We start from the raw sequence: 26,817 nt of genomic DNA on the forward strand, positions 1-26,817 counted from the left end.
CTTCCCGGCGACCCCAGATTTCATCAATAGTAGAGTACTCATGGGGTTTCTAGGACAAGGTCACAGAGTCGCACAGCGTGGCTTACAATGGGAGCAGCTTGATAATCACTCACGTTCTTACATGGAGAAAAGCGTTCTCTGAATGTTAGTACCTTTGCTATGAGAAATTTAATAAGCTTCCATCTTAGCCATGTAGCACCCCCTGTGAGGGATCTCACACCAACAGAACACTCTACGAGTTATAAAATGGGTGCAATTACAAATTTAGCTCTTATGCAGAAGGCTCATCAGGACAGTACACCCCAGAAATTGGTTCCCTAAATCTGGAAAAAAGTTTTGACAAGAACAAGAAGAATTTTCATTTTTACATTCTACATAGACACGGAAAACTAAGCTGATCCACTATATATAAAACCCGATATTCATGTGCACAGCTTAGGAGAAATTAAAGCAAGACAGGGACCGAAGGTAATGAGAGAAACATGAATAATGGCATTTCAGCGAATACATTCAAATTCACATGCGCAAAGACACTTGTTGAGAATGGAAAAAAAAAAAATTAAAGTCCTATTTTAGTCACAGCCAAAATGTACACACCGAGCTGGAGCCAAAATAAATATCACCCGTAAATATGATTGATTGGCGTGGGTCAGGTGGTTTTACTCATATTTAGAACATACTGGAGTTGCCTGCCTTCCCAGTGCCATGCCACTGCGTTCCCTGCCTTTCTCGTGGCCGAGTAAGGGCACTGAGGTAGTTCTGGGCATTAATGTTGAACCGTTCCCCCCGAAACTTTTAACTGTGGGTACAAGAACCTTTCAGCATCCTCTTACTGGGATGGTAACTGGTAGCTATATGTTTATATGTTGATCCATCAGCAGAATGGATAATAAACACAGCCCTCCCTGCTGACATGGATGCACAGCGCTCTTAAAATTTTAAGCCATTTCCGTCCATTTGCATGCAAAATTCAAGAAGTCCTTGTTTTTTACTGCTGAGTAGTCAAGGTCCAAATCAGGAGCAGAAGGAGAGAGAGCACGAGCAAGGAACACAGGACCGCGAGGAGTGCACCCATACACTGAGACAATGGGGATGTTCTATCAGGAACTCACCAAGGCCAGCTGGCCTGGGTCTGAAAAAGCCTGGGTTAAAACCGGTCTCACTGAACATAGCGGACAATGAGGGCTACTGAGACCTCAAGAACAATGGCAATGGGTTTTTGATTCTACTGGACCTATTGGTTTCGTGGGAGCCTAGGCAGTTTCGTGGATGCTCACCTTACTAGACCTGGATGGAGGTGGGTGGTCCTTGGACTTCCCACAGGGCAGGGAACCCTGATTGCTCTTTGGGGTGACGAGGGAGGGGGACTTGATTGGGGGAGGGGGAGGGAAATGGGAGGTGGTGGTGGGGAGGAGGCAGAAATCTTTAATAAATAAATAAATTAAAAAAATTAAGCCATTAAAAAATTTGAAGGGTTGTTTATTACTACAGCATAACTTGACTCATCCTAACAGGTACATCCGCTCTTTCTCTCTTTTCTGGGGGGAACTGTCTTGGGATAAGCATTGGTAGGAATTTAGGCACACTGAGAGAGTGACACTAAGAAACAGATGAATGGGACCACCCTGAGAACCCAAGGAAAAATGCAGTTATGGGAGACTTAGTAGATTTTATTTTTTTAGTATACCTCTTCAATTGCTATTACTATGTTGTTATTTTTAAACAACCCAAGGATTCCTGTCATTATACACTGATTAATTCTTTATAGGCACTGAGAGAAGAAAGATCATTCTATCTTTTAAACCTCTTAGGCTGGTGTAAGAACTATTCCTAACCTAACGTGGTGTGAATTTTGTCCTATGAATATTTATATTTCTTCCCTCCCAAACAGACTACAGTTCTTTTAGCTAAGGATATTATAAAACCTCTTTGTGTACTTCTGGAAGAACGGTCCTAACACACAGTACTCTCAAGCTGAAGGCCAGTTCTGCTGTCTATAAGGGACTTGCATTAGAGCCACAGCTGGCCATCTCTTGGTCTGATCACAGCGGATGAATCTATTCTCACTTCTCACTTCCTGAAGCTTCTGGATTGTTGTAGGGCTTTTGCAGTCTGCACTGTGTTAGCATCCTCCTCACTGGCAACCAACGCAGTGAAGTAAACCGAACGAGACCCATTTTCAACCTGACTTCTCTGAACACATGTTTCATTCCCGGGAACACGTACTTGGTTAGGCTTATTTTCCCGTTCACTGATTCAGGCCCCTGGTGCCTTCTCCACTCTTTTGATTTGCCATTCTTAATTAGAAATGGTCCACCAAACCCAGAAGCCAACGGCGAGATATAAAAAATCAGGGGTGGATAAGAGAAAAGCAATGTCCTCTGGGAGGAGTTTGCATTCAGCAGAGGTCTCAGAATTGTCACTGGCCAAACCACACTGTAGCTTCTGGGCCACATCTGGTTGTGAACCCAGGATCTCAGTTCGCTCCTCCGCTGGAGTGCTCTGCTCCCTTACCTGGAGTTGCGCTGTCAAATTTTCCCCGTTTCCCTGTCCTGGCTCTCGATCCTCGGTTTAGCTTTACTCATCAGCTCATGTCTTAGACCTGCCTATGTATGACGTTATCTGGAATTCAAGGAGTCTTCCATTGGTTTTCGCTAAATACGGCATCATTCTGCTCCTCAGTACTTAGCCTCTAGTCTGCCTGCACTAAAAGTGGAGAATATTATTCTCTGTATCTGCACAATAAGGACACTGCACTCTCTTCCCACACTACCCAATTGACTTATAATGTACCTGACAGTAGAGTAGGCATTAAAGACAATGATTAAAAAGGGGCGGGAAATTGGACAAAGATACACCGTATATGTGTCTGTATATGAGATCAACAAAGAATAAAAGTTGTCACATCACAAAATTAATTTAGAAAACGTAAAGCAGACTTGAATCCCTGTCCTCACGGTACTCACGGTGTAGCAATCCACAATCCAATTACAAGCATGACTTCACATGGATCCTATCAGGCTAAACCCGCCTCTTCATCCAGCTAACAAGCAAGTTCAAAATGATTTTGCAATTCATAAACGAGGTCTTAGTCATGCTCAAAATTGAATTTTTATCAGAACGGGCTAAAAGATGGTTGAACTACACCAGGTATGGTTGGAACACCCCCAATAATCATTTATATAAAAAAGAATATAAAATAGAAAATAACCACACGTCACGCTCAATTTCCCATAACTACAGGGAAAATTTTGTTTGCCATTAACCACTTCTGGAATGTTTTCTGAAAATCGTTAAGTCCAGGAGTTGAGCAAGGCAGGGACAAGTGTTAGCATCCTCCTCACTGGCCTGAATCAGGACCTGAATGGGGATGCACCTGTCCCATGTAGCCCTTGTCCAGAGTGGCTTATTAATGCCATACACAGTGTGGTAGACAACCATAGTCTTGCAATGTGTTTCTCAAGCTGTAAGGCTTATAATACAATAAATAGGAGTGAGTGTGTGCTGGTGCCCCGAGTTCCCTTCTCATTTGGCCTTAACCTCCAAGGCTTGCCTCTGGAGACAAGCTGATACAGGGGTGAGGAGAAAGCCAGACTCATACCTCATCATCCCATTGCATATGCTAAAGCAGTCCTAAGTGGGGTCTTGGGAGAGGAAACGGGGAATGAATGTTCATATTCCAATGATGAGGGAGCCACCTTCTGGCAATTAAGAACTCAGCCCTATGCTATACTATCTACTGTTTGGTTGGGTCCAAAGAACAGGATTCCATTAGGATCCTAAGACCCTGTCTCAAATCCCTACACCTCTTCCTCAGGTCTCCTGGGGTTCTGTGTTGTTTGTAATCAACCAAGACAAACTTTGTCTTTGTCTTGGTGACAGGCCCAGTTGACAACTACTCCTGCTGTTACCAAGCATGTAATCTAGCCAGATGGGACCCCACAGCCTGCTGGGAGTGAAGGACACATCCAAAGGAAACTAATATTTAATCTCACTAAAAACAAAGCCCATATTTTACCATCTCTCTCAGAGTTTGCAAGGCCCTTTCGAAACATCAGGCATATGAACAGTGTGTTGTATGAGTTTGGAGTTCCTACAATCACATGACTTATACCAAATCTCGATGTATTTTAACAGTTTTGTCAGCCATGTGAACTAGAGGGATGTAGCCTTCTACAGGTAAGGTTCTTGTTCACTTCGAGTGCATCAGATTCCAGGGATCTAGGGCCAGGGTCACATGGGAAGGTCTCCCCATTGCGTGGCCCTGCTAGGAGAGTAGTATGAGATTCTCTCATGGCCTCTAGGATACCATCTTGGCTCCATCAGGGACATGAAGGCCGAGTACCATGTGCCTGTCTGTGAATGCCTGTTTGTTGTGGTAAGGATGGACCCAGGGGCTCATGTATCCTAGTCAAATGCTCACTACTGAGCCCCGCTCACTCTCCTTCTGAATAAGATTGCTCCTCTCCAAGTCTTCTTTCTTCTGGGTATCAGTAATGAACAGAGTTTTCTAAAACCTTATATATGTCTCTAGAAAGTCCTTATCCTACCCTCCCCCGAAATACAGCCTCATTGCCACTAGCCACCTGGAGACCATTTGGATGAATTGTGTTATCTTATGAATCCCCAACTGTTGGTCACCATCACTCAGGTCACCCTTTCACTCCCCTCTAGACTACTGTCTACTCCACAGTATGTGCTATCAGCTGGCATCTTATGTATTTCACCTATATGTATTTCCACTAGAATATAAGACCCAGGACAGGAATTCTTATCTACTCTCCTGGGGGAGGGCAGACTTGCTGTTGCTGTCTAAAAGAGTACATGGCACACAGTAGGTACTTACATATTTGTTGGATGAGTGGGTGAACATGATAGAGACACCCAGTTCTGTGTGAGAGCTACTAATTATTAGCCATTCACTTATTTTATGGATGACGACCATCTCATTGACTTCTGGAGGCTGTATTGGCCAATCCCACAGCCTCCTGATAGACTGCCCAGAATCTATCTCACACCATCACTCTGGGAAAAGCCCTAGATACTCTTCCACGCCAATGTTTACCAAAGAGACTGTGTCCAAAGCCATTATCCCATCTCCACCCTTTGCACCCAGCACATTCTTTAATAAAACATGTAATCCAGAAGAAGTCAGCTACTCAGATATTTTTGAGGTCTTGGTAAGACAGGAAAGAGGCTGTGATGATGGTCACATAACTAAGCGGGAACAGTAGACTCACTGATCTTTTTTTCTATCTCACTTGAATTTTTGAACCACTCAGCTCCTCGGAAGCCAGAAATACTGGGTTGACGGCAATATGTCCTCTCCCGGAAGGCTGCACTCATGTCTGGCCCTACACTGAAGTCTTTTTCTGTGCTGTCATGCTGTAATAGCACCGTTTTTATTCTGCCATACCAATCAACCAATCAGACACTGCAAAGGCTCCCTCTTTAATGACATGTTCCATTATTGTCTGTGTGGCGCTTCAGGGTTGGTAGACAGCACCTAGGTGACCTGTGATGGCCTTGATTTGAGGACTGTAATCTATAGATTTTCAATGTGTGTTTCACTAGGCGGTTTCAGAAATGCTAAAATATGAAGCAACATCTTAGACTCTTCAATCCCAAGCAAAAACCCAGGAAGTGGGAGCAGCATAGAGTCCCCTACTTTCACTCCAACCTTCCAGCTGGTCTTGGATGAACTCAGCGATAGAAACCAGTCTTATCATCTTGCTCCCCTTGAGACCAAGTTGTCTACGTAAGTCCTTATGAATCTGTGAGAGCCCAAAACAACACACACACAATGCCATAGTGATAGAGTACTCTCAGAGTCTCTGTCATGCTAATAATATATACATTATTTTTCTGCCAACTACACTTTAATCCCTATACACCTTGGGACATTTCTTCACTTGAATGTAAGCCTTAATCACCACTTAGCAACCGTCACTATAGCCATACCTACAAACTTGACATTGGACAGGGGTATGGGACCTCTGAATGGTCACCATTGACAGGCAGCAGAAGACCTAGATATCCTTACAAATAGAACAACCCTCTTTATTTTACCACCCTGGAAACTCAAAGATAGATACATAAAAACTTCTCTCCAACATTACTATTTCTAAGACTTCAGAATCTCTCTGTAGCTACCACTCCCCATGACCAGGCCCACTACAGTAGGCACAGCTTTATTATCATGTCAAGGGCTCACTTGATGGACATTGGCAAGCCTGGGTGAAGTGCCCAGGTTGAAAGCTCCCTTCAGGATCTGGATAGGTTTGTGGAGTTGGAAGAAATAGACTTCAATGGACAGATCTGATAGGATTACTCTAAAATCTTGACAAGGAATTCCACTTAGTAGTGACAAGATCCAGACTCAAAAAGCGTGGCAATAGAGCCTGGACATCAGGCTATTGCCACTTTTCTGGCCCAGTAGAGATGGAAGGCAGGTGTGCACATGGGTCACCAGAATTAAAATTTCACCTTTTATTTCTGATTATACTTATTGTTTTCTTAACCTGTCTTTCTTTCCAGGCTGTAAATTTGGAATTTACATGATGAATTTACATCCTCATAAAAACCTATTATTGATCTACAGCGCCCATTTCATCTCTATATATTTGTGAATACATGGCGTGTATGTGCGCAAGAGCCCTTCAACCCCACAACCGCCTGTAGGATCATGGTCTGAATCTCCTTTCACGGAACCTGAAATAACAGAGCTGGATGAATCCACGCATCCCACGCTCTTCCACAACCCAATGCGTCATCTGCTCTTTCCCTGTGCCACTGACTGGCGGGAGTCTTCAACTTTTTTGAGAAATAGTTACTTTCTTAGTATGCTTTTGAGTCAAGATCACCAAACACACTCACACTGGATCTTTTATTAATGTTTTTTTTTTCCTGATCCTTCAAGCATTATGTATGACCCATACATATTCCACCTCCATAGCTCACACGTGGAGTATGTACCACAGATGATCCCAGACTGCTCTAGTATGATGCTTTCTGGCTGCCAACACGCAGCTATCTTTGTACATTCCCACAGCTCCAGGCTAGTGATTTTTCCTGACCCACCATTTTCTTCAGGTATGGTATATCTCCTAGTGGTGCCTCTTTTATGTTGAAGATGAAATAACTTAACAGCTTGATTTCTAAGGACATATACTGAATGAAAACGGAGAGGAGCTCCCGTTGACTAAGGCCTGGGTATGAACGTATGACTACCATCAAATGTTGATTATTCGAAGGGTTCTATTATGTGTTATGTTCTCTGAGAAGAGGATTATCTTTAATTCAGTTCTGTAGCTTGTTCAGTAGCCATCACAGGGTCTGAGGCTTACTAAATCTTTATTGCATTAATGAGGGTCCCTGTAGCAATATGGATAGGAAGAAGTTGTTATAGTATCAGTGTTTGGAAGACAGAGGAGGGAAAACTAAAGTTCTAAAATCCACAGACAGGGCCACCACCCATGAGGTTCAATCCATCCTTCCGCCTTGAGGAACTGGTACTGGGGTGTTTGAGTAAAAAATAAAACAGCAAGTACTAGGAAAGGAGATTTTTAGTCTTCACTTCTTTGTTTGTGGGGCCAGGTTTTGAGCATTGGTGTGATATAAGAGCCACCAATTAAAAATGCACTCATTCTGTTGTACACGTTAGTGATATAGAAAATGTTCGATTACATCTATTAATGGAATGGAAGCAGTGGCATAGGGAACCGAAACGTCATTTCTATTTTTCTTCAGAAAGTGGTAGGTGTGCTTTCCCCAGCAGGTTTGTTTGCTTCGGTAATGCTTAGTTCCAGCTCAGGCTATTAATAAAATGAGTTAGCATTTCCTCTGTATCATACCTGGCCGGAGAAGAATTTATGGCACAGAGAGCTCACACAGAGCTCAGTCCTTCCCACGCTTACTCACTCTTCTTACACTGAGTGAAAGTTTCCAAGAAATCAAAAGCAAAGAACAAGTTTATGTCCCAGACAACAACTTCCTAGGATGACGATTCCAAGACAATGCTTTAGGATGACGATTCCAAGACAATGCTTTAGCTGATGAGAGGAAGACAGTCAGGGAAGGAGGAACTCTGGGCCCCAAGGCAGATGACGTTTTTCCACCATGAGGGGGCTAGATACCTCTTTGCGGATCAATTCCATCATCTGTAAAGTGTTCTGGGTCAGTTGGCGAGGAGGAAGAAAGAGGACAGAAAGACTTGCCGACATACTGTAGCTATAAAATACTAAGAGTTGGTGGGAAAATGACAAAATTCTACTGTCACCTCCTGTCGGGAGGTGTTCCTTGTTTTTCCTCCTGAAGACTTGGGATCTTGGGCTTTGGTTCTGATGCATATTCCATTAAAAAAGTTTCACTTCTAAAGAATTCAATTTTTCAAGGGCAGCTACTCTGATAATGTCTATGCAACCCAAGGAACAGGTATATCCTTTTTTATGGAATTGATTTATTTTAGTAGGCAGTTTACCTAACTATAACACTTGGCAGATCTCAGAGTGTGATCCCTGAACCAACAGCATCTGTATTACCTGGACTTTGGTAGAAATGTAACTTCACATGTCTACTCCAGATGAACTGAATCACGTAATTCTGAGAGTGGGGCCCAGGATCTAGGTTTCAACAAGCCCTTGAGGTAACTCTCATCTATATGATATATGTATGAATGTTTGAAAACCACTGCTTTAGCCCAAAGGAGGAAAGGGAAAACCAGAACTTGAACATCTGGATGTGCCAGAGAAGATGGTTTGGGGTCTTTTCCAGCTATTTAGAGCTGGGCACAAAGTGACATGTTAAGTTGTGTTAAAGGTACGTCTCTGTTACACTTAAAAAGAGCAGACACATTTACATGCATGTACTGTGTCCATGTACTGACCTGGTATATTAGTTTCTCAGTGGTTGAAAACACTACTTAAACATGCATCTCTACCTCTGTCATGTTCTGCTTTCCTACCTTAATTTATTTTTTTTGTAATACTTATTGCTTTCTTATATGCAGTGTTAATTCTTTGTGTTTTTGTCTGCTTCTTCCAATGAGAAAATATATATTCTGAGGGCGATGTGTTTTATTCTTTCATGTCCCGTATTTGCCGTGCCACCCTGAACATGCCCAGTCTCTGTCACTCATGTTCTTAGCACTGAGAACCATGCCTAGCAGCTAGTATGCACTCAGTAAGCATTTGCTGAATGAGTGCCTGCTTGCTCTGGAAGTTGGAAGAACACTGAGATCAGTCTGAAACACTGCAGCACCTGTGAACCCCTTCCGGCAGTGTCACGACAGCATGGAGTTTTGCCTTTCAGTTCCTGTTCCGGGCACTGAGATAAGCGCCAGCCTAAGGAACTTAGTTCATCATTTCCAAATGTACCCTTTGGGTTTTAGCTAGTTACGGGGCAGTGTCTTGAGGGACTGGCTGGGGCTCGACGGTGGTCTACAGCTGTGCAAAGGAACTGTGAGACACAGTAGGGAAAAGACAATACAGAAAGAAAACCCAGGGGTGCTGAACTCTGGCTTTTATTCTGCCCCTAAGTTGTCAAATGTCCTTGGGCAAGCAGCACTGTTTGGTCTTGGTTTCATCTTACTGATCTCACATCTTCTTCAAGTTGTCATAAATCCAATCGTGTGTTGTCCGATTAAAGCCTGGATCCTGAACTGGGAAGTCCCATGAGGACAGGATCTATTTGCTCGCCTACTTTTTAATGCCCATCCAGCAGTTAATGCATTTCTTAACTATGTGGTTTGTAGAGAACAAACTGATAACGTCTACTTCATAGGCCTGTGAGCTACAAGTAACCAAGCCGCAGGCAGGTAGATGTGTGTTGTAGAGACCCTGGCCTATAGCGCTATCCAGTCACAGGGAAGAACAGACTCCTGGTCTGCACTGGCCACTTATGGAGACAGTGGAGGTGGCTATGCCATGCTCATCTCAGGCCAGACACCTGGCTATCAACCCTGTGGCTTGGAAAAGCGTGGATATAGCAACGACAAACCACAGAATCACAAATCTGTTAGTTCTAGTTAAAGTATTTATAGTTAAAGCATTCCTTCAAAGCTCCAGCCTCACCATTAGGGAAATAAACACAACATTACTGGCCTCTCTGACTATGAAAATCACAGGAGTAAGTTCAACAGCTTCTTGGTGTCTGCCAGGAGAAAAGCACTCAAGGAATGGCAGCCCCTTGTCTGACATTGCCTCTGCAGCCCCTGTACACACTTGCTAGCCAAAGAGGCTCCAAAGGACACCCAGCTCACCTCGGGCTAGACTCTAAGGTTGTTGCTAGTTTAGGGAAACACCCTCACTACTTTTCGCTGAAGAGAGCATTTCTCAAAATATCTACTTCTCGGAGTATATGTTTCCCCAATGAGTCTTACAATGACTTACTATCAAAATTTGAAAATAAAAACTAAGAGTTGATCACCCCATGAAGGTGCTGAGACCTACCACCGCATGGAGCTGGTCTAAACTTGGCCCGCCTGTTTGGGGCAACCTTGGCCTCTCTTTCCTTGCACTCCGCTCTCTCCCCAGTCCCTCCCTCCCTGGTAGAGTAAATTCTACTCCTGACTGGGCCCTGCCCTTTCTCTCTTTCCCCCACTGCTCCCATCTACAGATGGTCATTCATCTTTGTTCTGGAAAACAAGTTCTGTTGCTAGGAAACCAGAGAATTTAAATAGCCGTGGTTGATATGATCCTTATTAATGACTGCAATTGTAGCGACAGAGACAGACACGCTCTAGGCATCTGCCCTCAGTTTGACAGGTCTTTCCAGAAAGTGGGAAGGCAGAGAATCTAAGGGCCTCGGAGCTCCACAGAAATTCTTTATAAACCACTATATATCAACAGCTTTAGAATCATTTTATTAGAACACATCCAAGAAAGAGACATATGGAAAAAAAAGACAGCAGCAGTTCCCATCATGCAAATGCCCATGTTAAGGTTCTCCATTGGATTTGAGTTCAAGTACAAAATACAGTCCTTTCCTGAGCCAGGTGCAATTCCAGAGAATGACACTTTGCATTGCGAGCACGTACCCTTCGCAAAGTTCAGAACACTGAACAAGTCACGTTCTCACAGTAAGAGTGTGAGACACATGGAAGTGTAAACTTTTAAGGACCCTCTCCCCTGCCCGCCCCCATCACCCAGCCTGGGAAGTGAGCCCGACTTTGGGACCTCTTAGAAATAAGGTGTAGTCTATTGAAAATAAAGTAGTGGGCCTTAAAAAAAGGTTAGAAAATGAGCGTTTTATATATATACATATTTATATATATTTATATGAAATGGAATCATCCCTGCCTCTTGCCTTGGTGGGGGGGCGTCCATGAAATTTTGTGAGGAGTTAGGGTTCTTTCTAGAATGTTATGGAAACTGGAGGATGTTAAAAAATTTATTATGAAAAATTGCAAACATATACAAAAGTGAGAATTGTATAATGAACACCACGCACCTACCATCTAGTGTCAACAATTATTGAGTGGTCAGTGGGTTTCCTCTAGATCTTTTCCTGTTTCCCACCCCACCCAATAGGATCACTGGAAGCAAATGGGACTAGAAGGGTGGTCTAACCCCAGAGACCTCAGAGGAGTGGAGAGGAAGCCGCATCAGACAGAATGTGTGGAGGGAAGGGGTTGCTGCCGGTGTTTGGGAATGGCTGGATTTGACCCTCACCACCTGTATCTCAAGCCCCCCACCTCATTCTTATGATGCGAGGGGGCGAGCTACAGTCGGAGGATGGCCTTTTCCAGATTAAAGGTGGGCACTGTTCACAGAAATGTCAACCTGAAGAGAAAGTCACAGCCAAACGAACCCCTTTAGCTACCCTGTCAACTGGAGTTACAGACTTCTTGGGCAATGAGGGTCTGATGTGTGGGGACCCCTGGTGTTCAGGTTGGGAGCTGGGGGTAGTACACGGGGCCCTGGGGCCTCTTGAAGTCCCTGGTGTCCCACCATTTTTGGACTTTGGATCGAAGCTCAGCAACCTCAAAATTGCACCCAGGAGAGAAGCAGGGAGGCCCAGGGTGAGCCCATGGCCCAGGAGGGCAGATTTTGCTTGGAACCTGTTGCCCTCTGAGCAAAGGCTGCACCCCATACCAGCCCTGTCAGAGCAGTCTCAAGAGAGTTGGGTGACTGGAGTCCTGGTGGGAGATCCCAACGGCGCCACGGCTAACCCGGTGAGCTGCAGGGACAAGTCCCAGGCTGCGCGCTAAACGTAAGTGGAGAAAGGATCTCCAGGTCCCAGGTGCCACCGAGGAACAAGGTTGCCATCCTGTTAAGAAAAGGGCTGGGCTCTGTGATTTGCATACAACTTTGCAGAAATCTGCGTGAGATCCCAGCGCCCTTTAGAGAAACCAGCGTTAAACCATCAGTGCAGCCTACTCCTAGTAACCCAGTGCACAGTGTGCAACCTGCAGGCCATAACCGTTCTTTCAGAAGAGAGAGGAGCCGGGTAAGATATCCCTGGGTCTGAAGGTTCAGAAGAATCTGAGCAGGTCCAGGATCCAGAGGAGGATCACTGACTGGCCACTTGCTGCCAGAATTCAAATCCCTCTCCTTTCAACTCGTGAGACCCCCCATAGACCAGTCCTGCAGTGCCTGGGACACATACATAAGGGGAGCGGCAGGAATGGCATCAACAGGGGTGCAGGAAATAAGAGGTCCTGCGGGGTGTGACCCTGTGTTCACTCGGTACCCTTGTTACCCTCTTCTTTAACTCTCAGGGTCTCATATCTTACCAAACCTAGCTGTAACATTTAATCAAGAAAGAGAGATACAGAAAAACATACTCATTCCTGTAGATGCTCGGCAGTAATGGGTTTGAGATTTGTGATTTGTGTGTATGGCCAGATCCCACGACATGCAGCAACCTGTAGTTCTACTATGGGGCTAGTTTGGGCATGCTGCAAGGCTGTCTGAGGGAGTGAATTACTAAGTGGGTTAGTGAGTAAGGGCAGATCAGAGACTGGTTTGTCTGGGGCTCACACCATGGAGTCAAAGACTCCCCAGCACCCACCCCACAGAAATGAGAAATCCAGTTTGAAACTCTCCCAGTCAGAACTTGGGCTAAAAAGAGGCGACCCGAGCAGCAGGCTGAATGGTGTTTATTCTAGCTGCCCTGAGCTCAGAGGACGTGGGAGACATTCCAGATGGTGGCAGGAGCAAAGGTTTGCAAGGATGTCAGGAGCTGTCTAAATGCACACGTGAAGTTACTCATGGTCAAGGCCCTCGTGGCCCCATTCAGTCACTGTACTATGGTTAAAGGGGCTCAAGAATTTAAGCACATTTCCCTGAGTCTAATGTCACCCTAATATGAATGAGGGAGGGGGCATGTACCAGTGGTCTCACTCGGTAGTCTCATGCCATGTTTGCTACAGTTCCTCGGCTTCTTGACGTATGTGTTGTAAGGTCTGTAGGGTTTATCTCAATGGTAGAACTGGATAGTTTTATACACACTGAAGTTTGCATTCTGCTGCTCTGTATCTACTCACTAATGGTTTATAAAATGTTGAATCTTCCATGTGCCACAGTGCTGAGTGTTTACATGCAATGCAACACAGACCAGTGCCACAGCCTCCCGGGGGTCAGTATCATTGCCCTCATTTTGCAGGCAGAGGCCTGGAGAGGTTCTTCCCAGGATCATACAACTGGCAAGTGGATGGTGGATGAGGTGAGCTCTGAATTGAGCTTTATTTGACTTTAAAGCTGGCCTTATAACCACTGCCCCTACCTCTTAAATGACTACATTTGTATGACTCTGCACCTAAAGTGTCCTTTACATACAAGTCTCTCTTATATTCTGGGACCTAACTGGAAGCAGCTTGAGTTCATTTTATTGTACATATTTATTAAGTTTTTTAGAAAATTCCTTATACCCTTTTCAACCTCAGGTTGTGAATTGGCTCTGGATATCTGCAAATCTATTTGAAGATGGTTTGATGTAATAAATAAAGCCCACGTAGACAAAGTACATGGCTTTCTTGGAATCCCGAGAAACGCACACACCTGCCCCGGAGGACATGGCTGGGTATTCCGAACAGGCATGCCAACAGAGCGACAACAAAAACGCGTGGCTTTTACTTCTCTGTTGTCGTAAGAAAACATCTCACCACGTAGCCCAGGCTGACTCCAAACTCACAATCTTGCCTCGCTGTCCCAAGTGATGGGATCCCAAGTGTGGACTACAATGCCCAGCTGCAAAGCTTTTAATGTTTAAAATGATAGCTATTCATAGTCCTGTGCTTAGAAAATAAAAGGACTGGTAGGAAAAGTGGAGGAATAAACTGCTACTGACCTTTCCTATTGGAAAAATAACTATCGGCTTAGAATTCATAATCAGCTCCCATCCAGCTACCCCACGCTTTTGGCTTTCCGTGTACTTTCTTGTACCTGCACAGGCACAAGGCCAGGGGCTAGAAATACTCCCCTGGTAACTGCAATCCTCAGTATGAAGGTCTCTTCTATGTTGCAGCTGCTTATTTTCAGGACAACGAGTTGGCAACACTTTAGCAGTATTTGGTGTCTTCCAATATGTGTCTAGAAAGGCTTATCTTTGGCATTTTCAATAAAGAGTAAGAATCAGGAAGACTCTTTATAGGACTGTGACTTTTACCAACCAGACTTGCTCAGCATTTTGGGGAAGGGTTATACTGAGATTTCCTTGTCTCCCTCTACCCAGTATAGTTGCCCGCATATGAATCTTGCACTTTATACACTGTAAGCCATGTTCTAAACCTTGGCTCTCAGAACAAAGTTCCCCGAGGCCTAGTGAGATGCTCTGCAGTCCCTGTGCACATGGGAGATAAGGCTAGACATCCAGTGAGATAAAACAGCCACAGACAAAGAACATATTTATTTAGGTGATAGCTTTATCCGCACTCATGTCCCACAAAGAACCACCACAGCTTCTTTGCAACTGTTAGGTGAATCTTAACCGCAAATTGCCAGTGGTGTTCTCGTCTGTAACTTATCTGATGTGTGCTAGCAATGCTTCATCCTGATGGATTAGGAACCCTCTGAGGCAGGGATGTGGCCCAATTGCCAGTCTTGTAGCTAAGGTAATAATGAGCCTCCTCTTGTCCCCACTCATGCCAGGCTCTACTGGGCCTAGGGAAGGCGAGCAAATGACACACACAGTAAACAGAACACGGGACAACTCAGGTGTGTTCTGTTCTGTTTGGCAGGAGAGGGAAATGCTAGTGTACTATTTGAGCCAAATGTTGTTGTATATTTTGCCTGCATCATCCAATTTTTTTTTTGTTTGTTTTCTAAACTGGGCTTTTCCTGGAGGAGGCCATGGATCTAGAGAACAAGATTCAAACTTCAGCTCTATACTTTCTGGTTGTATGACCCTGAGTGAGTTATTTACTCCCCGTGTGCAAAGTCCCTGTAAAATCTGTCATCTGCAAAATGAGGAGAATGATACGTACCTTGAGGACCAGGAGGCTCATCATGTTAGGGGCTTAGGCACAAAGGCAGGGGCCAGGGGTCAGTCTCTGGATTGCCTTTCTTGAAGGCAGCCTGTGAGCTTTTTTCTGCCTGTCTAGTGATACTAGTGACTTCTCAGGGAAAGGACGGCACCTGCTCCTTTAGACGGGGAGGGGATTTTTTGCTTTGAGTAGGGACTATGTGTATACTGTCTGTGCCCTTCCATCATAACTAGGAAGTTCTGTAAATACCATACATAACTGCCTTATAAAAATTATTTTTTATACCTCAAGTTTCAAACCAGAACCCAGACTGGAAATTCTCCTTGCTGCAGTCATCAGAGTTGAAAACTGAGACATCCTGTGTGTGTGTGTGTGTGTAAGTGTGCACACGTGTGAAAAGCATCAGTGCCAGAAAACATTTTTAGCTCAAACTCTTCTGAAGGATTAACTTGTGTAGCTTCTTGTTTAGCTCCTTCATGCAGACCACTACTCCGCTAAGGGCTCCTAGGACTGAAGGTGCATTTACTGCACCCTAAGCTCAGAGCTCTCCATCCTACACCCTGCGGGGAGGAGATGGGCAAGGGATGGAGGTGTGAGGCACCGTTTGGGCAGCGTAAGTAGTGGGTCCGTATGTGAGGCACCTTGCCAGGACAGACCAGGTGTCCCTTCCGGAAAGAAGCCTGTCACCCCCAGCACTATCTCCCTACCTTTGCTCTTTCTGTTTCTTCCTCTCATCAGGGAATGCTCTGATGGAATCTGAACCTGGACAGTCTGGGCAATATCCTTGAAACTGCTCGCTCTGTGTAACTTTATGGTTTCAAGTTTATCGGAAACATTCCCTCTGTCTCTGACTGTAGCCGAGGAGAAAGGGATGGCGTGTGTGGAAGGTCCTTGACCTGGAGACAAGGACCTCCTTCCTCTCAGAAACTCTGATGTCCATGAAAGCGGTCTCTAAAAGGAGCCTTCTGTGCCACCTGGAGTTGCTCTGGAGACCCTCCTCTCCCAAACAAGCTTGAATGGGGCTCTTGTCTTTCCAGGGGTTATCTCTGTGTGAAATCTCTACACGTACTTCTATGTTCCAGGATCCCCGCTGCCTTTCCCTCCCATCTCTACATAGCAGAGCCAGGTGAAGAAGCCATCAGGCCCCTCTCATCCTGACCCCCTGCCTCTGGATTTTCCCTTCTCTTTCCCAGCACAGTCCAAGGCTCTGGACCTTTCCAATCAAAGTTGCTAGTTCCTCTGCTCCTAACTTTGGCCCATGTACAAATCAGCTAAATTTACTCTCTGGTCACTTTTTTCAAATCTTGAGACACCAATGAGAGGCCAAGAACTCTGCTTCCCACCAGGAATCCTGGGTCATATGGTGGACAACTGTATCAGCTAAGAATCTCAGCTCTTTCTAGCCTTTAAAAAAATAATGCCTATTAGGGATTTTGTTGTTGTTAATAAAAGTACGATGTCATATTGTAGAGAAGTATAAAAAGCCACCTACCAGAAATAACCATAATTTATATTTTGGTGTATTTCCTTCATATATACATATATGTATACATGTATATATAGACACATATATGTGTATATGGACATATAAGCACAGACACACACATATGTACATGCACATGGTCCCCTTTTGTGCTTAGCAGCAAGATTAGTCTTTCATATTAAGAGAAAAGAGGTCTCAAAGCAGGTGGGAAAGAAAAGCAAGCCCAGACCTCAGCTCTGGTAGCCTTTGACGTGGGCCAGCCACGGTCATCACTCACTGCTGTGTAAGGTCATAGGCCTGATGACCAGGGGAAGTCAGCATCACCCCTGTCCTAAACCATTCAGCAAATGCCTCTTAAGCATATGGAAAGTATACTTGAAAGCACACTGATTCATAAATACAGACAAATAGGAGATACACATACAAAGCAAGCCATTCTTTCTGAGTACTTCCCGTAGATGCCATTTTCCCCTTGGTGTGCTGAAGATAACACTTGGTATCAGCCATGAACCCTATCTTCATGGACCCAGTGATTCAGTGGGTGAGATAAAAACCCACTCATGAGAAACAGTAGTGGACCAAGGAAGAGGTAGCTACTGTCTCACAGAGTGCTGAGGGAGAAATGCCAGGAAGCAGTTTAATAGTGCAGGGGATGCATCCTAGGAGGAGTCTTCCCAAGAGAGTAGTCTATCAGGACAGGAAAGAAACTTGAAGGGATAGAGAGGCAGTATACAGGACAGAAGACATGAATTGAGAAAAAGGAGTGAAGATGATCGCATATATACCAGAGAGGAGAGGTCTGCAGGTGACTAGGGGAGCAGGGTGGGGCAGGACAGGAGGCAAGGGTTGGGACTGTCAGGAAGTAGAAGGTCTTGGGGGATGCTGCAAGGGCTCAGAGCTAAGCTTCTGTTGCTGACACATCCAGAGACAAACTTTCTATATTACACAACCATGTGAAGCCAGGCTCAAGGACAGACCTTCTACAGTGGTTGTAGGAAAGTAAGAGGGAATCACCCATAGGACTTGGCAGCACACTGGCTATCAGAGACAGGGCCAAACATGTTCTGATAGTCACACACCTGGGGGCCTGGGAAAATGACGTTGCTTCTGCCCCAAATACTGAAGTCACAGCAGTTAACTGGGTTGAAGAAAAGGAAATAATTGTCTGGTGCTGAGACTAAGGAAGGACAAGACATCGAGTCACACACTTCTAGCAGTGCGCATGTACATGGTGACCCTCAGACTCCGTCCTTGCCTATTGGTTTCCTGGGTCTTTAGCTGAGTCCCCTGTTTATGGGGCCAGTGTGCTTGTTTATCTGACCACTGCACCTCCATCTTGGAACAGTACACAGCACATAGCAGGTACTCAGAAAAAAGGTGGCGGATGATGAATACCAAAGCCCCACCAGGGTGAAGTCCCTGCAGGGGTATGGGTTCAGATCTTTTGTTATGGGTGTTGGAAGTGAAGCGCCAGAAAGATGGAGGAAGGTAGGAGAGATATAAAGAAGAATCAGGAGCAGAGACATCCATCTGCAGCTCGTCAGAGCATGGCGTCATATGTGTTACATGGCAGGGGAAAGGAGGCATTTGACAATGTGGGGAAGAGGAAGTGATGAACTGAACACTGATGGGAGAGGGAAGGAGAGCGCCAATACATGTGCCGGGTTAACGGTGGAGCCCACTGAAGTCCACATGAAGAGAAAGGCAATTCTGCAGTCCCTATACAAAGAGATCACTGTTTCTTGGATGATGCTCAGAAATGTCTAAATAGACGATGTCGAGCACCTGCCGTGATCTACCTGACCTATCAGTTATATCCCTCAACTTAGCACATAAACCACAAACTTCAACCAAGCAAACTTACTCTCTTTGCCCAGGTTATCCTGTTTTCCTTTGTGAGCTGACCCTCCTCCCGCTTCCAACATCTCCGCTGCCACAGTACGGTCTAGTTAGGAAAGCTGAATGTGGAACCATCTAGGACCCCTCACATCGGAAGCTTTGATGTTAGGACTCTGTCCACAATGCCAAGCACATCACCCTGGATTCATAGGTTCACTCTCCATTTGTTTATCAAGAGCCTTCTCTTAACAGTGAGTGAAAAGACGGCAGACAACAGCGTTGGAGCGAATTTCTCTATCAGTTCTGGCTTTCTGTATTCTCCTAGATGCTGATTGTTTGGTCTTTGTAACTACAGACAGAAGTAACTCAGTCCTCCTATATGTCAAGGAGCTGAAGACAAAAGCCAAAAGGCTGCCCATAAAATCGACACTGAAGAGCTTGTTGTGGATACAGATGTTTGGCTTTGTCACGCACAGACTTCCTTCCCACATCTTGGGTCTGTTTGTTGGGCAGCTAAGTGCCAAATTAATTGGATTTCTCATCTTTCTGCTAACGTTTCACTGCGTTAATTCCACACTATTATCACACACTAGATGTGTATTAAGGAAAACATGAATGCATTTTAAATAATTTACTAGTTCTTACTTTTCAGAATTTAGGGGCTGACAGAAACCTGTAGTATGTGTTGTCTTCATATCAGTACATTCTTCTGTGAATACATAAATGGTAAGCTATTTTGAAATACTAAATATAAAAAAATGCTTTTTTGTCATATCCCATGACACCCTAACTTTTCAGTATATTGCCTAAAAAATGAAATTATATACTTATCAAGATGCAAAACAGAGAATAGGAAGACAAGCCACAGACTAAGAACAGGTATATACATTTATAATCACATAGACTCATAACTAAAATATAAACTCCTAGTATTGAATTAAGAAAAAACAAACAAATCTCCAAGCAGTCTACTAGACACAGATAAAATGCTTGGGTCGACTTTGGGAAGGAGGAAATTCAAGGCCCAGGGAGATATGCGGTCCTTTGAGGAATCAGAGAAACACAACACCAGAAGCCGGGGTTACTACAGCCCAGCAGACCACAGTCTGGGAAGGCAGAACAACTGAGAGTCTTTCGCACAGTGGGAGGAATGTCATTTGGCTCAAGAGACATACACACGACCTACCACCTAGAAGTTCCATTCCTAGTTCAACAACTGGAAAAGCTGAACTGTGTTCGCCAGTTCATAATAAACATCTCACAACCTTCTGTGCAAAGAATGGACAAAGTTTCATACATTCACAGGGCAGAATACCACACAACAGTGAAAATGACCCAACAGCTCTACACATCAGCATGGATGGATCCCATAAAACAATGGTAAGTGACAAAATTGAAACAGAAAAAAATCCAGGGTCTGATGCTAGCCAGAAAAACTACATTACTAGTCCCATTGGAACTATATTACTAAGGGGCATTTATATAGGAGGTGAGGCTATAAGATAAGAATCCTATAAATGTGAGGGGTATGGTTACCCCTAGGGCAAGAAACTCAGGACTGTGTCCAGGAGGGTGCATGGGAGTTCTGGGAATTGAGTGGTGTTCTACTTCACTGTCTGCATGGCTGCATCTACTTACTATAACTGATCCACGGACATCTTCAGTTGTGCTGTGTATTTTAGTACACGTATTTCACGTTTGGAGACATTTTAAAGTTTACTATAAATCAGATGCTTAGAATGCATCTTATAAAAATAAGTTTATAAATAATAGCTATTCAGAGTTATAGCTCTCCTGCGGTACACAGATGCAGTGTTACACGTTTCGATAAAGATAATAGAAACATAAATAGGCGCAACACTGGCAGCTACACAAACTGTAAAGGAGCAAAATGAATAGCGATTACTTTAAAGAATCTGGCTGATTGGAGAAGATGATCTTGACGACAGGGTGCAACTCTGCAGTGCAACCAGTACTCATACACACACCTGGGGAGTAGGGATTGAGGTCAGGTGTTCTTTACATTCCTACGGAAATTTAAAATGTATATTCCCTCTGATGCGGTAATTCTACTTCCAGGGAGGTAACTTAAGGTTACTAATTACAGCCTCATTAGCAAGGGCAACAGACTAGAACCATCCTGCCTTCCCATCAACAGACAGTGTTCAATGCACTGTGGTGCTGTCGTGACGGCGTGTGCCACCACGGAAAAGGCAGCAACTTCAAGGTCTGCGGTGAAACAATATTGCAGATTTATTACATGGAAAAATCTAAACCAGTACCTACTGTATGCTACCTCTGTCTGAAAGGGTTTTGTTTTTGACACTTCTCTATTCATGCATGTACATGACATGGTGTACATATGCAGGTCAGAGGACAACTTGCGGGAGCCCATTTCCTCCCTCCTACCAAGTGGGTTCCAAATATTGAGTCTAGGTCCCTGGGTTAGGCAGCAAGCATCCTCGCCCTCTGAGCCATCTTAAAAGCCTAAAAGTTTTTTTTTTAAAGAATAATAAATAGAACAAATAAATGTCTAAGGTTTTATATTTTAAAGGAAGGTCTCTAGAAGAATATAAACATTTTATATTGCAAGTGCATCAATGCCTCAATAATTATTTAAACGTCCCAGAGTATATCCCTTAATTAAAGAAAACAGGTTGGATTAGCTGAGCAAGAGAAACTACAAAATGGTTTGGGTAAAGATGATATGGGAAACGTTTTCATAATTCCCATGTGTTTTTTAAATGTCTGATTCTATATCAAAATAAAGTACTTTTTTGGATACAAATGTTTCAGAAGCACTGCTCTTTGACATATTATCCAGGATTAGAACTAATATTTTGGGCTCAAAATTGATACAAAGAAGACTAGAAAGGAAGATGAACTTCAAGGCAAGGATGAATTTGACTTTTAGTGTCAAAATCTTCCCGGCTCCCAGGCTAAATTTGTCTTTCAAAGCAGCATTGTCCTGGGGTGAATGAATCATATCTCAACAGACACATTCATCTCAGCAACATCTCTGATGCTCCCCACAGAAACTGGCAAAACGTGAGAGTCAGCACATTTGTCTCATTCGAGGAACACACACACACACACACACACACACACACACACACACACACACACAACTGCATGGCTGCTGCCTATGGTCACCTGCAGGACACCTGGGTGTGAACTCAGGGCTGCAGGCAAGGGCAGAGACTATCCTGTATAGAGCGAATCCAGGGTTCCAGTTATCAGGGACACTCAATTCAATGACACTGAATTAAAAAAAAAAAACTTAGTGTGGTAACAGATTTGACGAGGTTTTCTGTTCTCCCCACTGACCTTGTCCTGTTTTAAAATGTGGGAAATTTTTCCAGTAGCCTGCCCTTTAAACAGAAAGTTTACTGATTTGGACATCCAGCCGGTTTACTTTAAAGTTAAATGTCAGAGAACATGTCCTGCAAACTTTTTTGGTGGGGGGACAGGTGTCAAGGAAAGCTTCATGAATGAGATCAAGCTTCACTGTTCTCCCTAGGAGTAGAGAGGTGAGATGGGGGGCTCCACACTGTGGAGTTCAGAGTCCACCATCTGAGTGCAGCACAGTTTCCCCTCTCTGTGGACTGGATCTTTTCACGATGCCTAACTTAAATTGACCATACCTGGGCTCACAGCAGCAAACGCTCCAAGCAATGTTTCTGTGTCTTTACTTATAGCCTTGGCCTCTGTGTCTGGAATTGTGCAAGGTGCAGGGTAGGAGCTTAACAGATGGTTGATGAATTATCAACCAGATACAAAGATAGCATAACCCCCAAATCCTGAGGAGAAGAATTTTCTTATCTTCTGTTCACTAAGCCAACCTGCTTCTCATTGCAAGTATGCTACAGAAAAACAAGAAACCTTCTGAAACTCACTCATGCAGCAGAGACAATGCAACCTCGAAGGAGCCTGGGCTTAGAGAAAGCTGTGTCTACTTCTCGCGTTTGCTGTTGCCTTTCTATCACTATATCATAAAGTTCAGAGGGGTAGGGTAGACAGCAATGGAGGCAAGAGCAGTCCATGGCTCAGATCAGCAGGGCCTCATGGGGTCTGTGGGAATTACCCTCTGGAAGCTCTGTCTGTTAACAATTCCAAAGAGGTTGTGCAGTGGTGGCCTATGCCCTCTGCACATGGGAGGCAGAGGCAGGTAGATCTACAGAGTGAGTTCTAGGGCAGCCAAAGCTACACAAAGAAACCCTGCCTCGAAAAAAATAAATTCAAACAGGACCAAAAGCAGCACTCTAAAAGAAGACTGCCTTTTGCCTTCTTGAAGCTCATAAGACTCAGGACTAAGTCACTACAAAGAGACAGAAATCTAAGCATCCTGCAATAGGGAAATGGCTGCTCCAGCACACACAAGGCCACACCCATCCACAGCAGGGCAGTAGTGGGGAGAGGGGTGGGCACTCTCTAAGGTCTGATCCATATAGACCCTAACTACTTAGAGCAGTTTCTCTCATAAGACAGTCAGAGCAGAGGTGGCTGTTCCTCAAAGGGGCACCTGCTGCCTGTCGCTCCTGGGAGATGTCCCAAGGTAAAAAATTATGTCCTTAGTGTTAGCTCCTTGGAGAAATCTACCAAACAGGGTAAACAATGATCACATGACCTCATCAAAATGTTACACTCCCCACCCCCTCACCACAGTGGTCATGATGGGTTGCAGAAGCCAACAGTAATGAACCAAATGGCGCTCAACTGCCAGAGAGAGGCACTTCAACCAGCACTCAAGGTCAAGAATCAGGGCAATGGTGGGAAAGCCAGCCCAAAAGCTTTCCCCCAGAATGCTATGTTACAGGATCAGGTACCGTGGGCTGTGTTTCTCTATCACAGCACACTCGGACAGAAGGAACATCAGCTTCTACAAAGCCAAGCCTTCAAACCAGCATCAGTCTGCACTGTCCACCCTACACTGCACTGATTCCCCGTGCAGTTTCTGCTTGAGGTTTCAAAGGGCTAATGATCACACTATTGAAAGAGGTCAACATAGGCATTGCGATCCCAAAGTCACTGCTACTCATCTGGGAGCTCTGGAGAGCAGGCTTCCCAGCTTGCTCCACCCACCAAGCAAAGTCAATCTTTCCTTCTTTCTCCTTCCTTCCTTCCTTCCTTCCTTCCTTCCTTCCTTCCTTCCTTCCTTCCTTCCTTCCTTCCTTCCTTCCTTCCTTCCTTCCTTCCGCACAATACTTTTCCTCACGTAAGGAGGAAACGGAATGCAGACAGGACTCTAGGAATCCTCCAGTACTTGCCCCGAATGCTGTCACTTCGCTCTCCGCCTCTGTCCTCCAAGCTGTGTCTGCCTGTCCACCTGTCCATTTCCCTGTCCCCAGAAGAACATGTGGGATTGGAGGCGTACTCACTTGGGTCTTGTTTGCCCTGGTCTGCCGCCAGTTAATCCACTTGAACATTGTGGCTTGTTTTCAGATTTGCTTTCGCCTTCCACCAAGAAGTTAACAATGAAATAGGATTTCTCTTGGTGCAAACTTGGCGCAACTACAGCAGGGCTGAGTTGGTTCTGGAAACTCGCTCCTCCCAGGCAGCTCCAAGATAGGGATCAGCCTTGCTGCATCCCAGCACTCACTGCCATGTGCTCAGAGCCCGACAGGACAGGAATCTTCTTGGGAGGCTGAATGACTCTGGGGCAGAATTACACCCCTACCAAGGCCACGGCGTGAGTCATCGGTCCTTGGTATTAAAGAGTCTGTGATAGGCACTGCTACTCACGCGCCAGCCCAGAGCCAGTATGGGCTATAGCACCACCTTGCCACTTGCTCAGGGTTGCCGTGGGTTCACTGCCTACGGGGGAGGGTGGAGCAGCAGCAGCACAAGAAGCGGGCAGATCAACAAGCTGAACTATGAAGGGCACAGCAACGGTACCGTTTTAAATCTGATGGACCTGGGGAGACAGACTTGGGTTTGACTGATCAGGTCACACTGTCATCAAGTGGCTTCGTGACTCTGAATAAGTCACTTGGTTACTTTTCAACAATGAAGGATGTTGGTTGGTGATTGAAGGCTTGATGATTTCTGGGGTGTTTCTAAATTTCCTTCCTTTCCTACTTCTTTTTGTTTCTGGTTTTCCAGGAGGGGGTTTTTCCATGAAACCCTGGCTATCCTGGGACTAGCTCTGTAGACCAAGCTGGCCTCAAACTCAGAGATCCACCTGCCTCTGCCTCCTCGGTGTTAGGATTTAAGACCTGTGCCACCACTCCCAGGGTCTCTTCTCTAAATTTGTGATTCCAAATTTCAGGCTCACCCTGAATGAGCCAAGGCCTTGGGTAATGCCTGCAGCCTTTACTTACAGCTCTAACCATTGGCATATAACTTTCCCAAACCCTCCCCAGTCCTTCAGTGAGGACACCCATGCCATGCCAACACTTAGAACAAAGATACTTTGTGCAGCTGAAGGTTCTGACCCTGGCAGAGGATCCCCAAAGCTTCCAGTTAACTGCCCGGGCTCAACAAAGTCCTCCCCAGCCCCTGCCTTTCATGACACTTACTTGCTTTTTCAGATGATTGGCAGTTCTGATGACTGGTTTCTCGAGGGGGAAAATTAACTGATGGAATGTTACTGAGACTTATTAATTACTATAATGTCGGGAGGAAAGGTTTTACTCTGTCCCCAGGCATTTCCTGTCATCTGGTGGACATTGCAGGGACTTGAACCACTCATATGGCAAACTGATGCTGTGACAAACATCACTGAGAAATGGGGACTGCATTTTCAGGAGGTGACAGAGCACCCACAGATGGGGCTACAGGGTGTCCTGACAGTCCTGGACTCCTCTGCCATCTCCTCTCCCCCAGCTACCCAAGCACTGTGGAAAAGAACAACGGGAAAACTAGGCTAGGAAAAAATGAGTTTCAAGTCTAGCCCTGGACTTTAAGATGAGACATTAAATAACACAAAATAAATAAATAAAAAACCTAAATTACACTTGGGGCTTGAAATCGTAAAGTGGAAGTGGTATTTTCTTACAAGAAAGGACTAAGATAAGGAGGAAAATCAGAATCCTTTTAACTGAGATTTATGCTGTGATTACAGCCGAACACACTGAGGCCTGGGGTGTGAGCGCCTGAGAATCAAGACCACACTGCTTTCATGGTTCAAATTTCAGTACATGCACCCCCAGCCCCGGTAGGTAGAGGTACAGCTGCATACTCTTCTGAAGTGTTTTGTGATGGAATGGGAGGCAGCATCCCCCTCTCTATCTGGGGATAGTTTATGAAATCTTCAGGCCCACTGACTCCAAAGACTCAGTTAAAGAATAGCTACAGCCTATTTCTCCCAGGCTTGCCTGGGACCTCAGAAGTCCTCATGGCCTGGTGGACAGCTGGTGGTGCACACAGTTGACCAAGACATCTGTCATGATCACATGTCTCAAACTCAACTTGGGTGGTCCCCTTTGCCTCTTAAGAATTTCTCAAGTAAAACACATCATGTGAGCTTAGTCTCTGTCTCCGTACTGGTGGGCATTTGGCTGTCTCTTCAGAGACAAAACTCAGTAGCCTGTGGCCTCTTCAAACTCCAGGTAGCATGTTGTTAATTTTCCTGTCTTGGGTAGCTGAGGTGGAGACCTTCCCTGGGCCCTGGGGTCCCCGAGTCCTACACAAATTTTAGAAATGATCTCATCTGGACCTTCAGAACTCTGGGAAAGACATTCACTGTTCTCTTTGATAGAGTTGTGACATAATGTGACCATCCTAGATCATGAGCAAGTCAGTATGGAGTCCAGGCCTGATCTTAGGACCCATCCCCTTGCTACCAATCACATGCTCCCTGCTGTAGATGCGACGAAATCCTACCTGGATCTCCTTTCCTGCCTGTGCAGCCACAGCTCTGTGCCTACTGGCCGCTCAAAGCTCCCATCTGACATGAAAGACCAAGGCCCTTGCTTCAAGTAGTGCACAGCTGGCTATAGCCTCGGGCAGTGCACAGCTGGCTATAGCCTCAGGCAGTGCACAGCTGGCTATAGCCTCAGGCAATGCACAGCTGGTGATAGCCTCAGGCAGTGCACAGCTGGTGATAGCTTCAGACAGTGCACAGCTGGTG

The 26,817-nt window shown here is 45.1% G+C and overlaps 1 protein-coding gene across 13 annotated transcripts in view; it reads right to left on the minus strand.

The window, feature by feature from the left end:
* Kalrn (kalirin RhoGEF kinase) overlaps positions 1 to 26,817 on the minus strand; it is a 603,131-nt gene that overhangs the window by 160,807 nt on the left and 415,507 nt on the right. For 6 of the 13 annotated variants that reach the window (XM_050159724.1, XM_050159723.1, XM_050159721.1 and 3 more), the window contains exon 34: positions 11,205 to 12,267. The exons of the other annotated variants lie outside the window; for them this stretch is intronic. In XM_050159724.1, the coding sequence (XP_050015681.1) occupies positions 12,205 to 12,267 (63 nt within the window). In that variant the 3' untranslated portion in view covers positions 11,205 to 12,204. Of the gene's footprint in view, positions 1 to 11,204; positions 12,268 to 26,817 lie in introns of those variants that run through there. 13 annotated transcript variants of the gene reach the window in all.

This window comes from Alexandromys fortis, unplaced genomic scaffold (assembly GCF_014885135.2).
Source record: "Alexandromys fortis isolate MF-2015 unplaced genomic scaffold, M_Fortis_MF-2015_v1.1 scaffold_119, whole genome shotgun sequence".
Taxonomy (NCBI): Eukaryota; Metazoa; Chordata; class Mammalia; order Rodentia; family Cricetidae; genus Alexandromys; species Alexandromys fortis.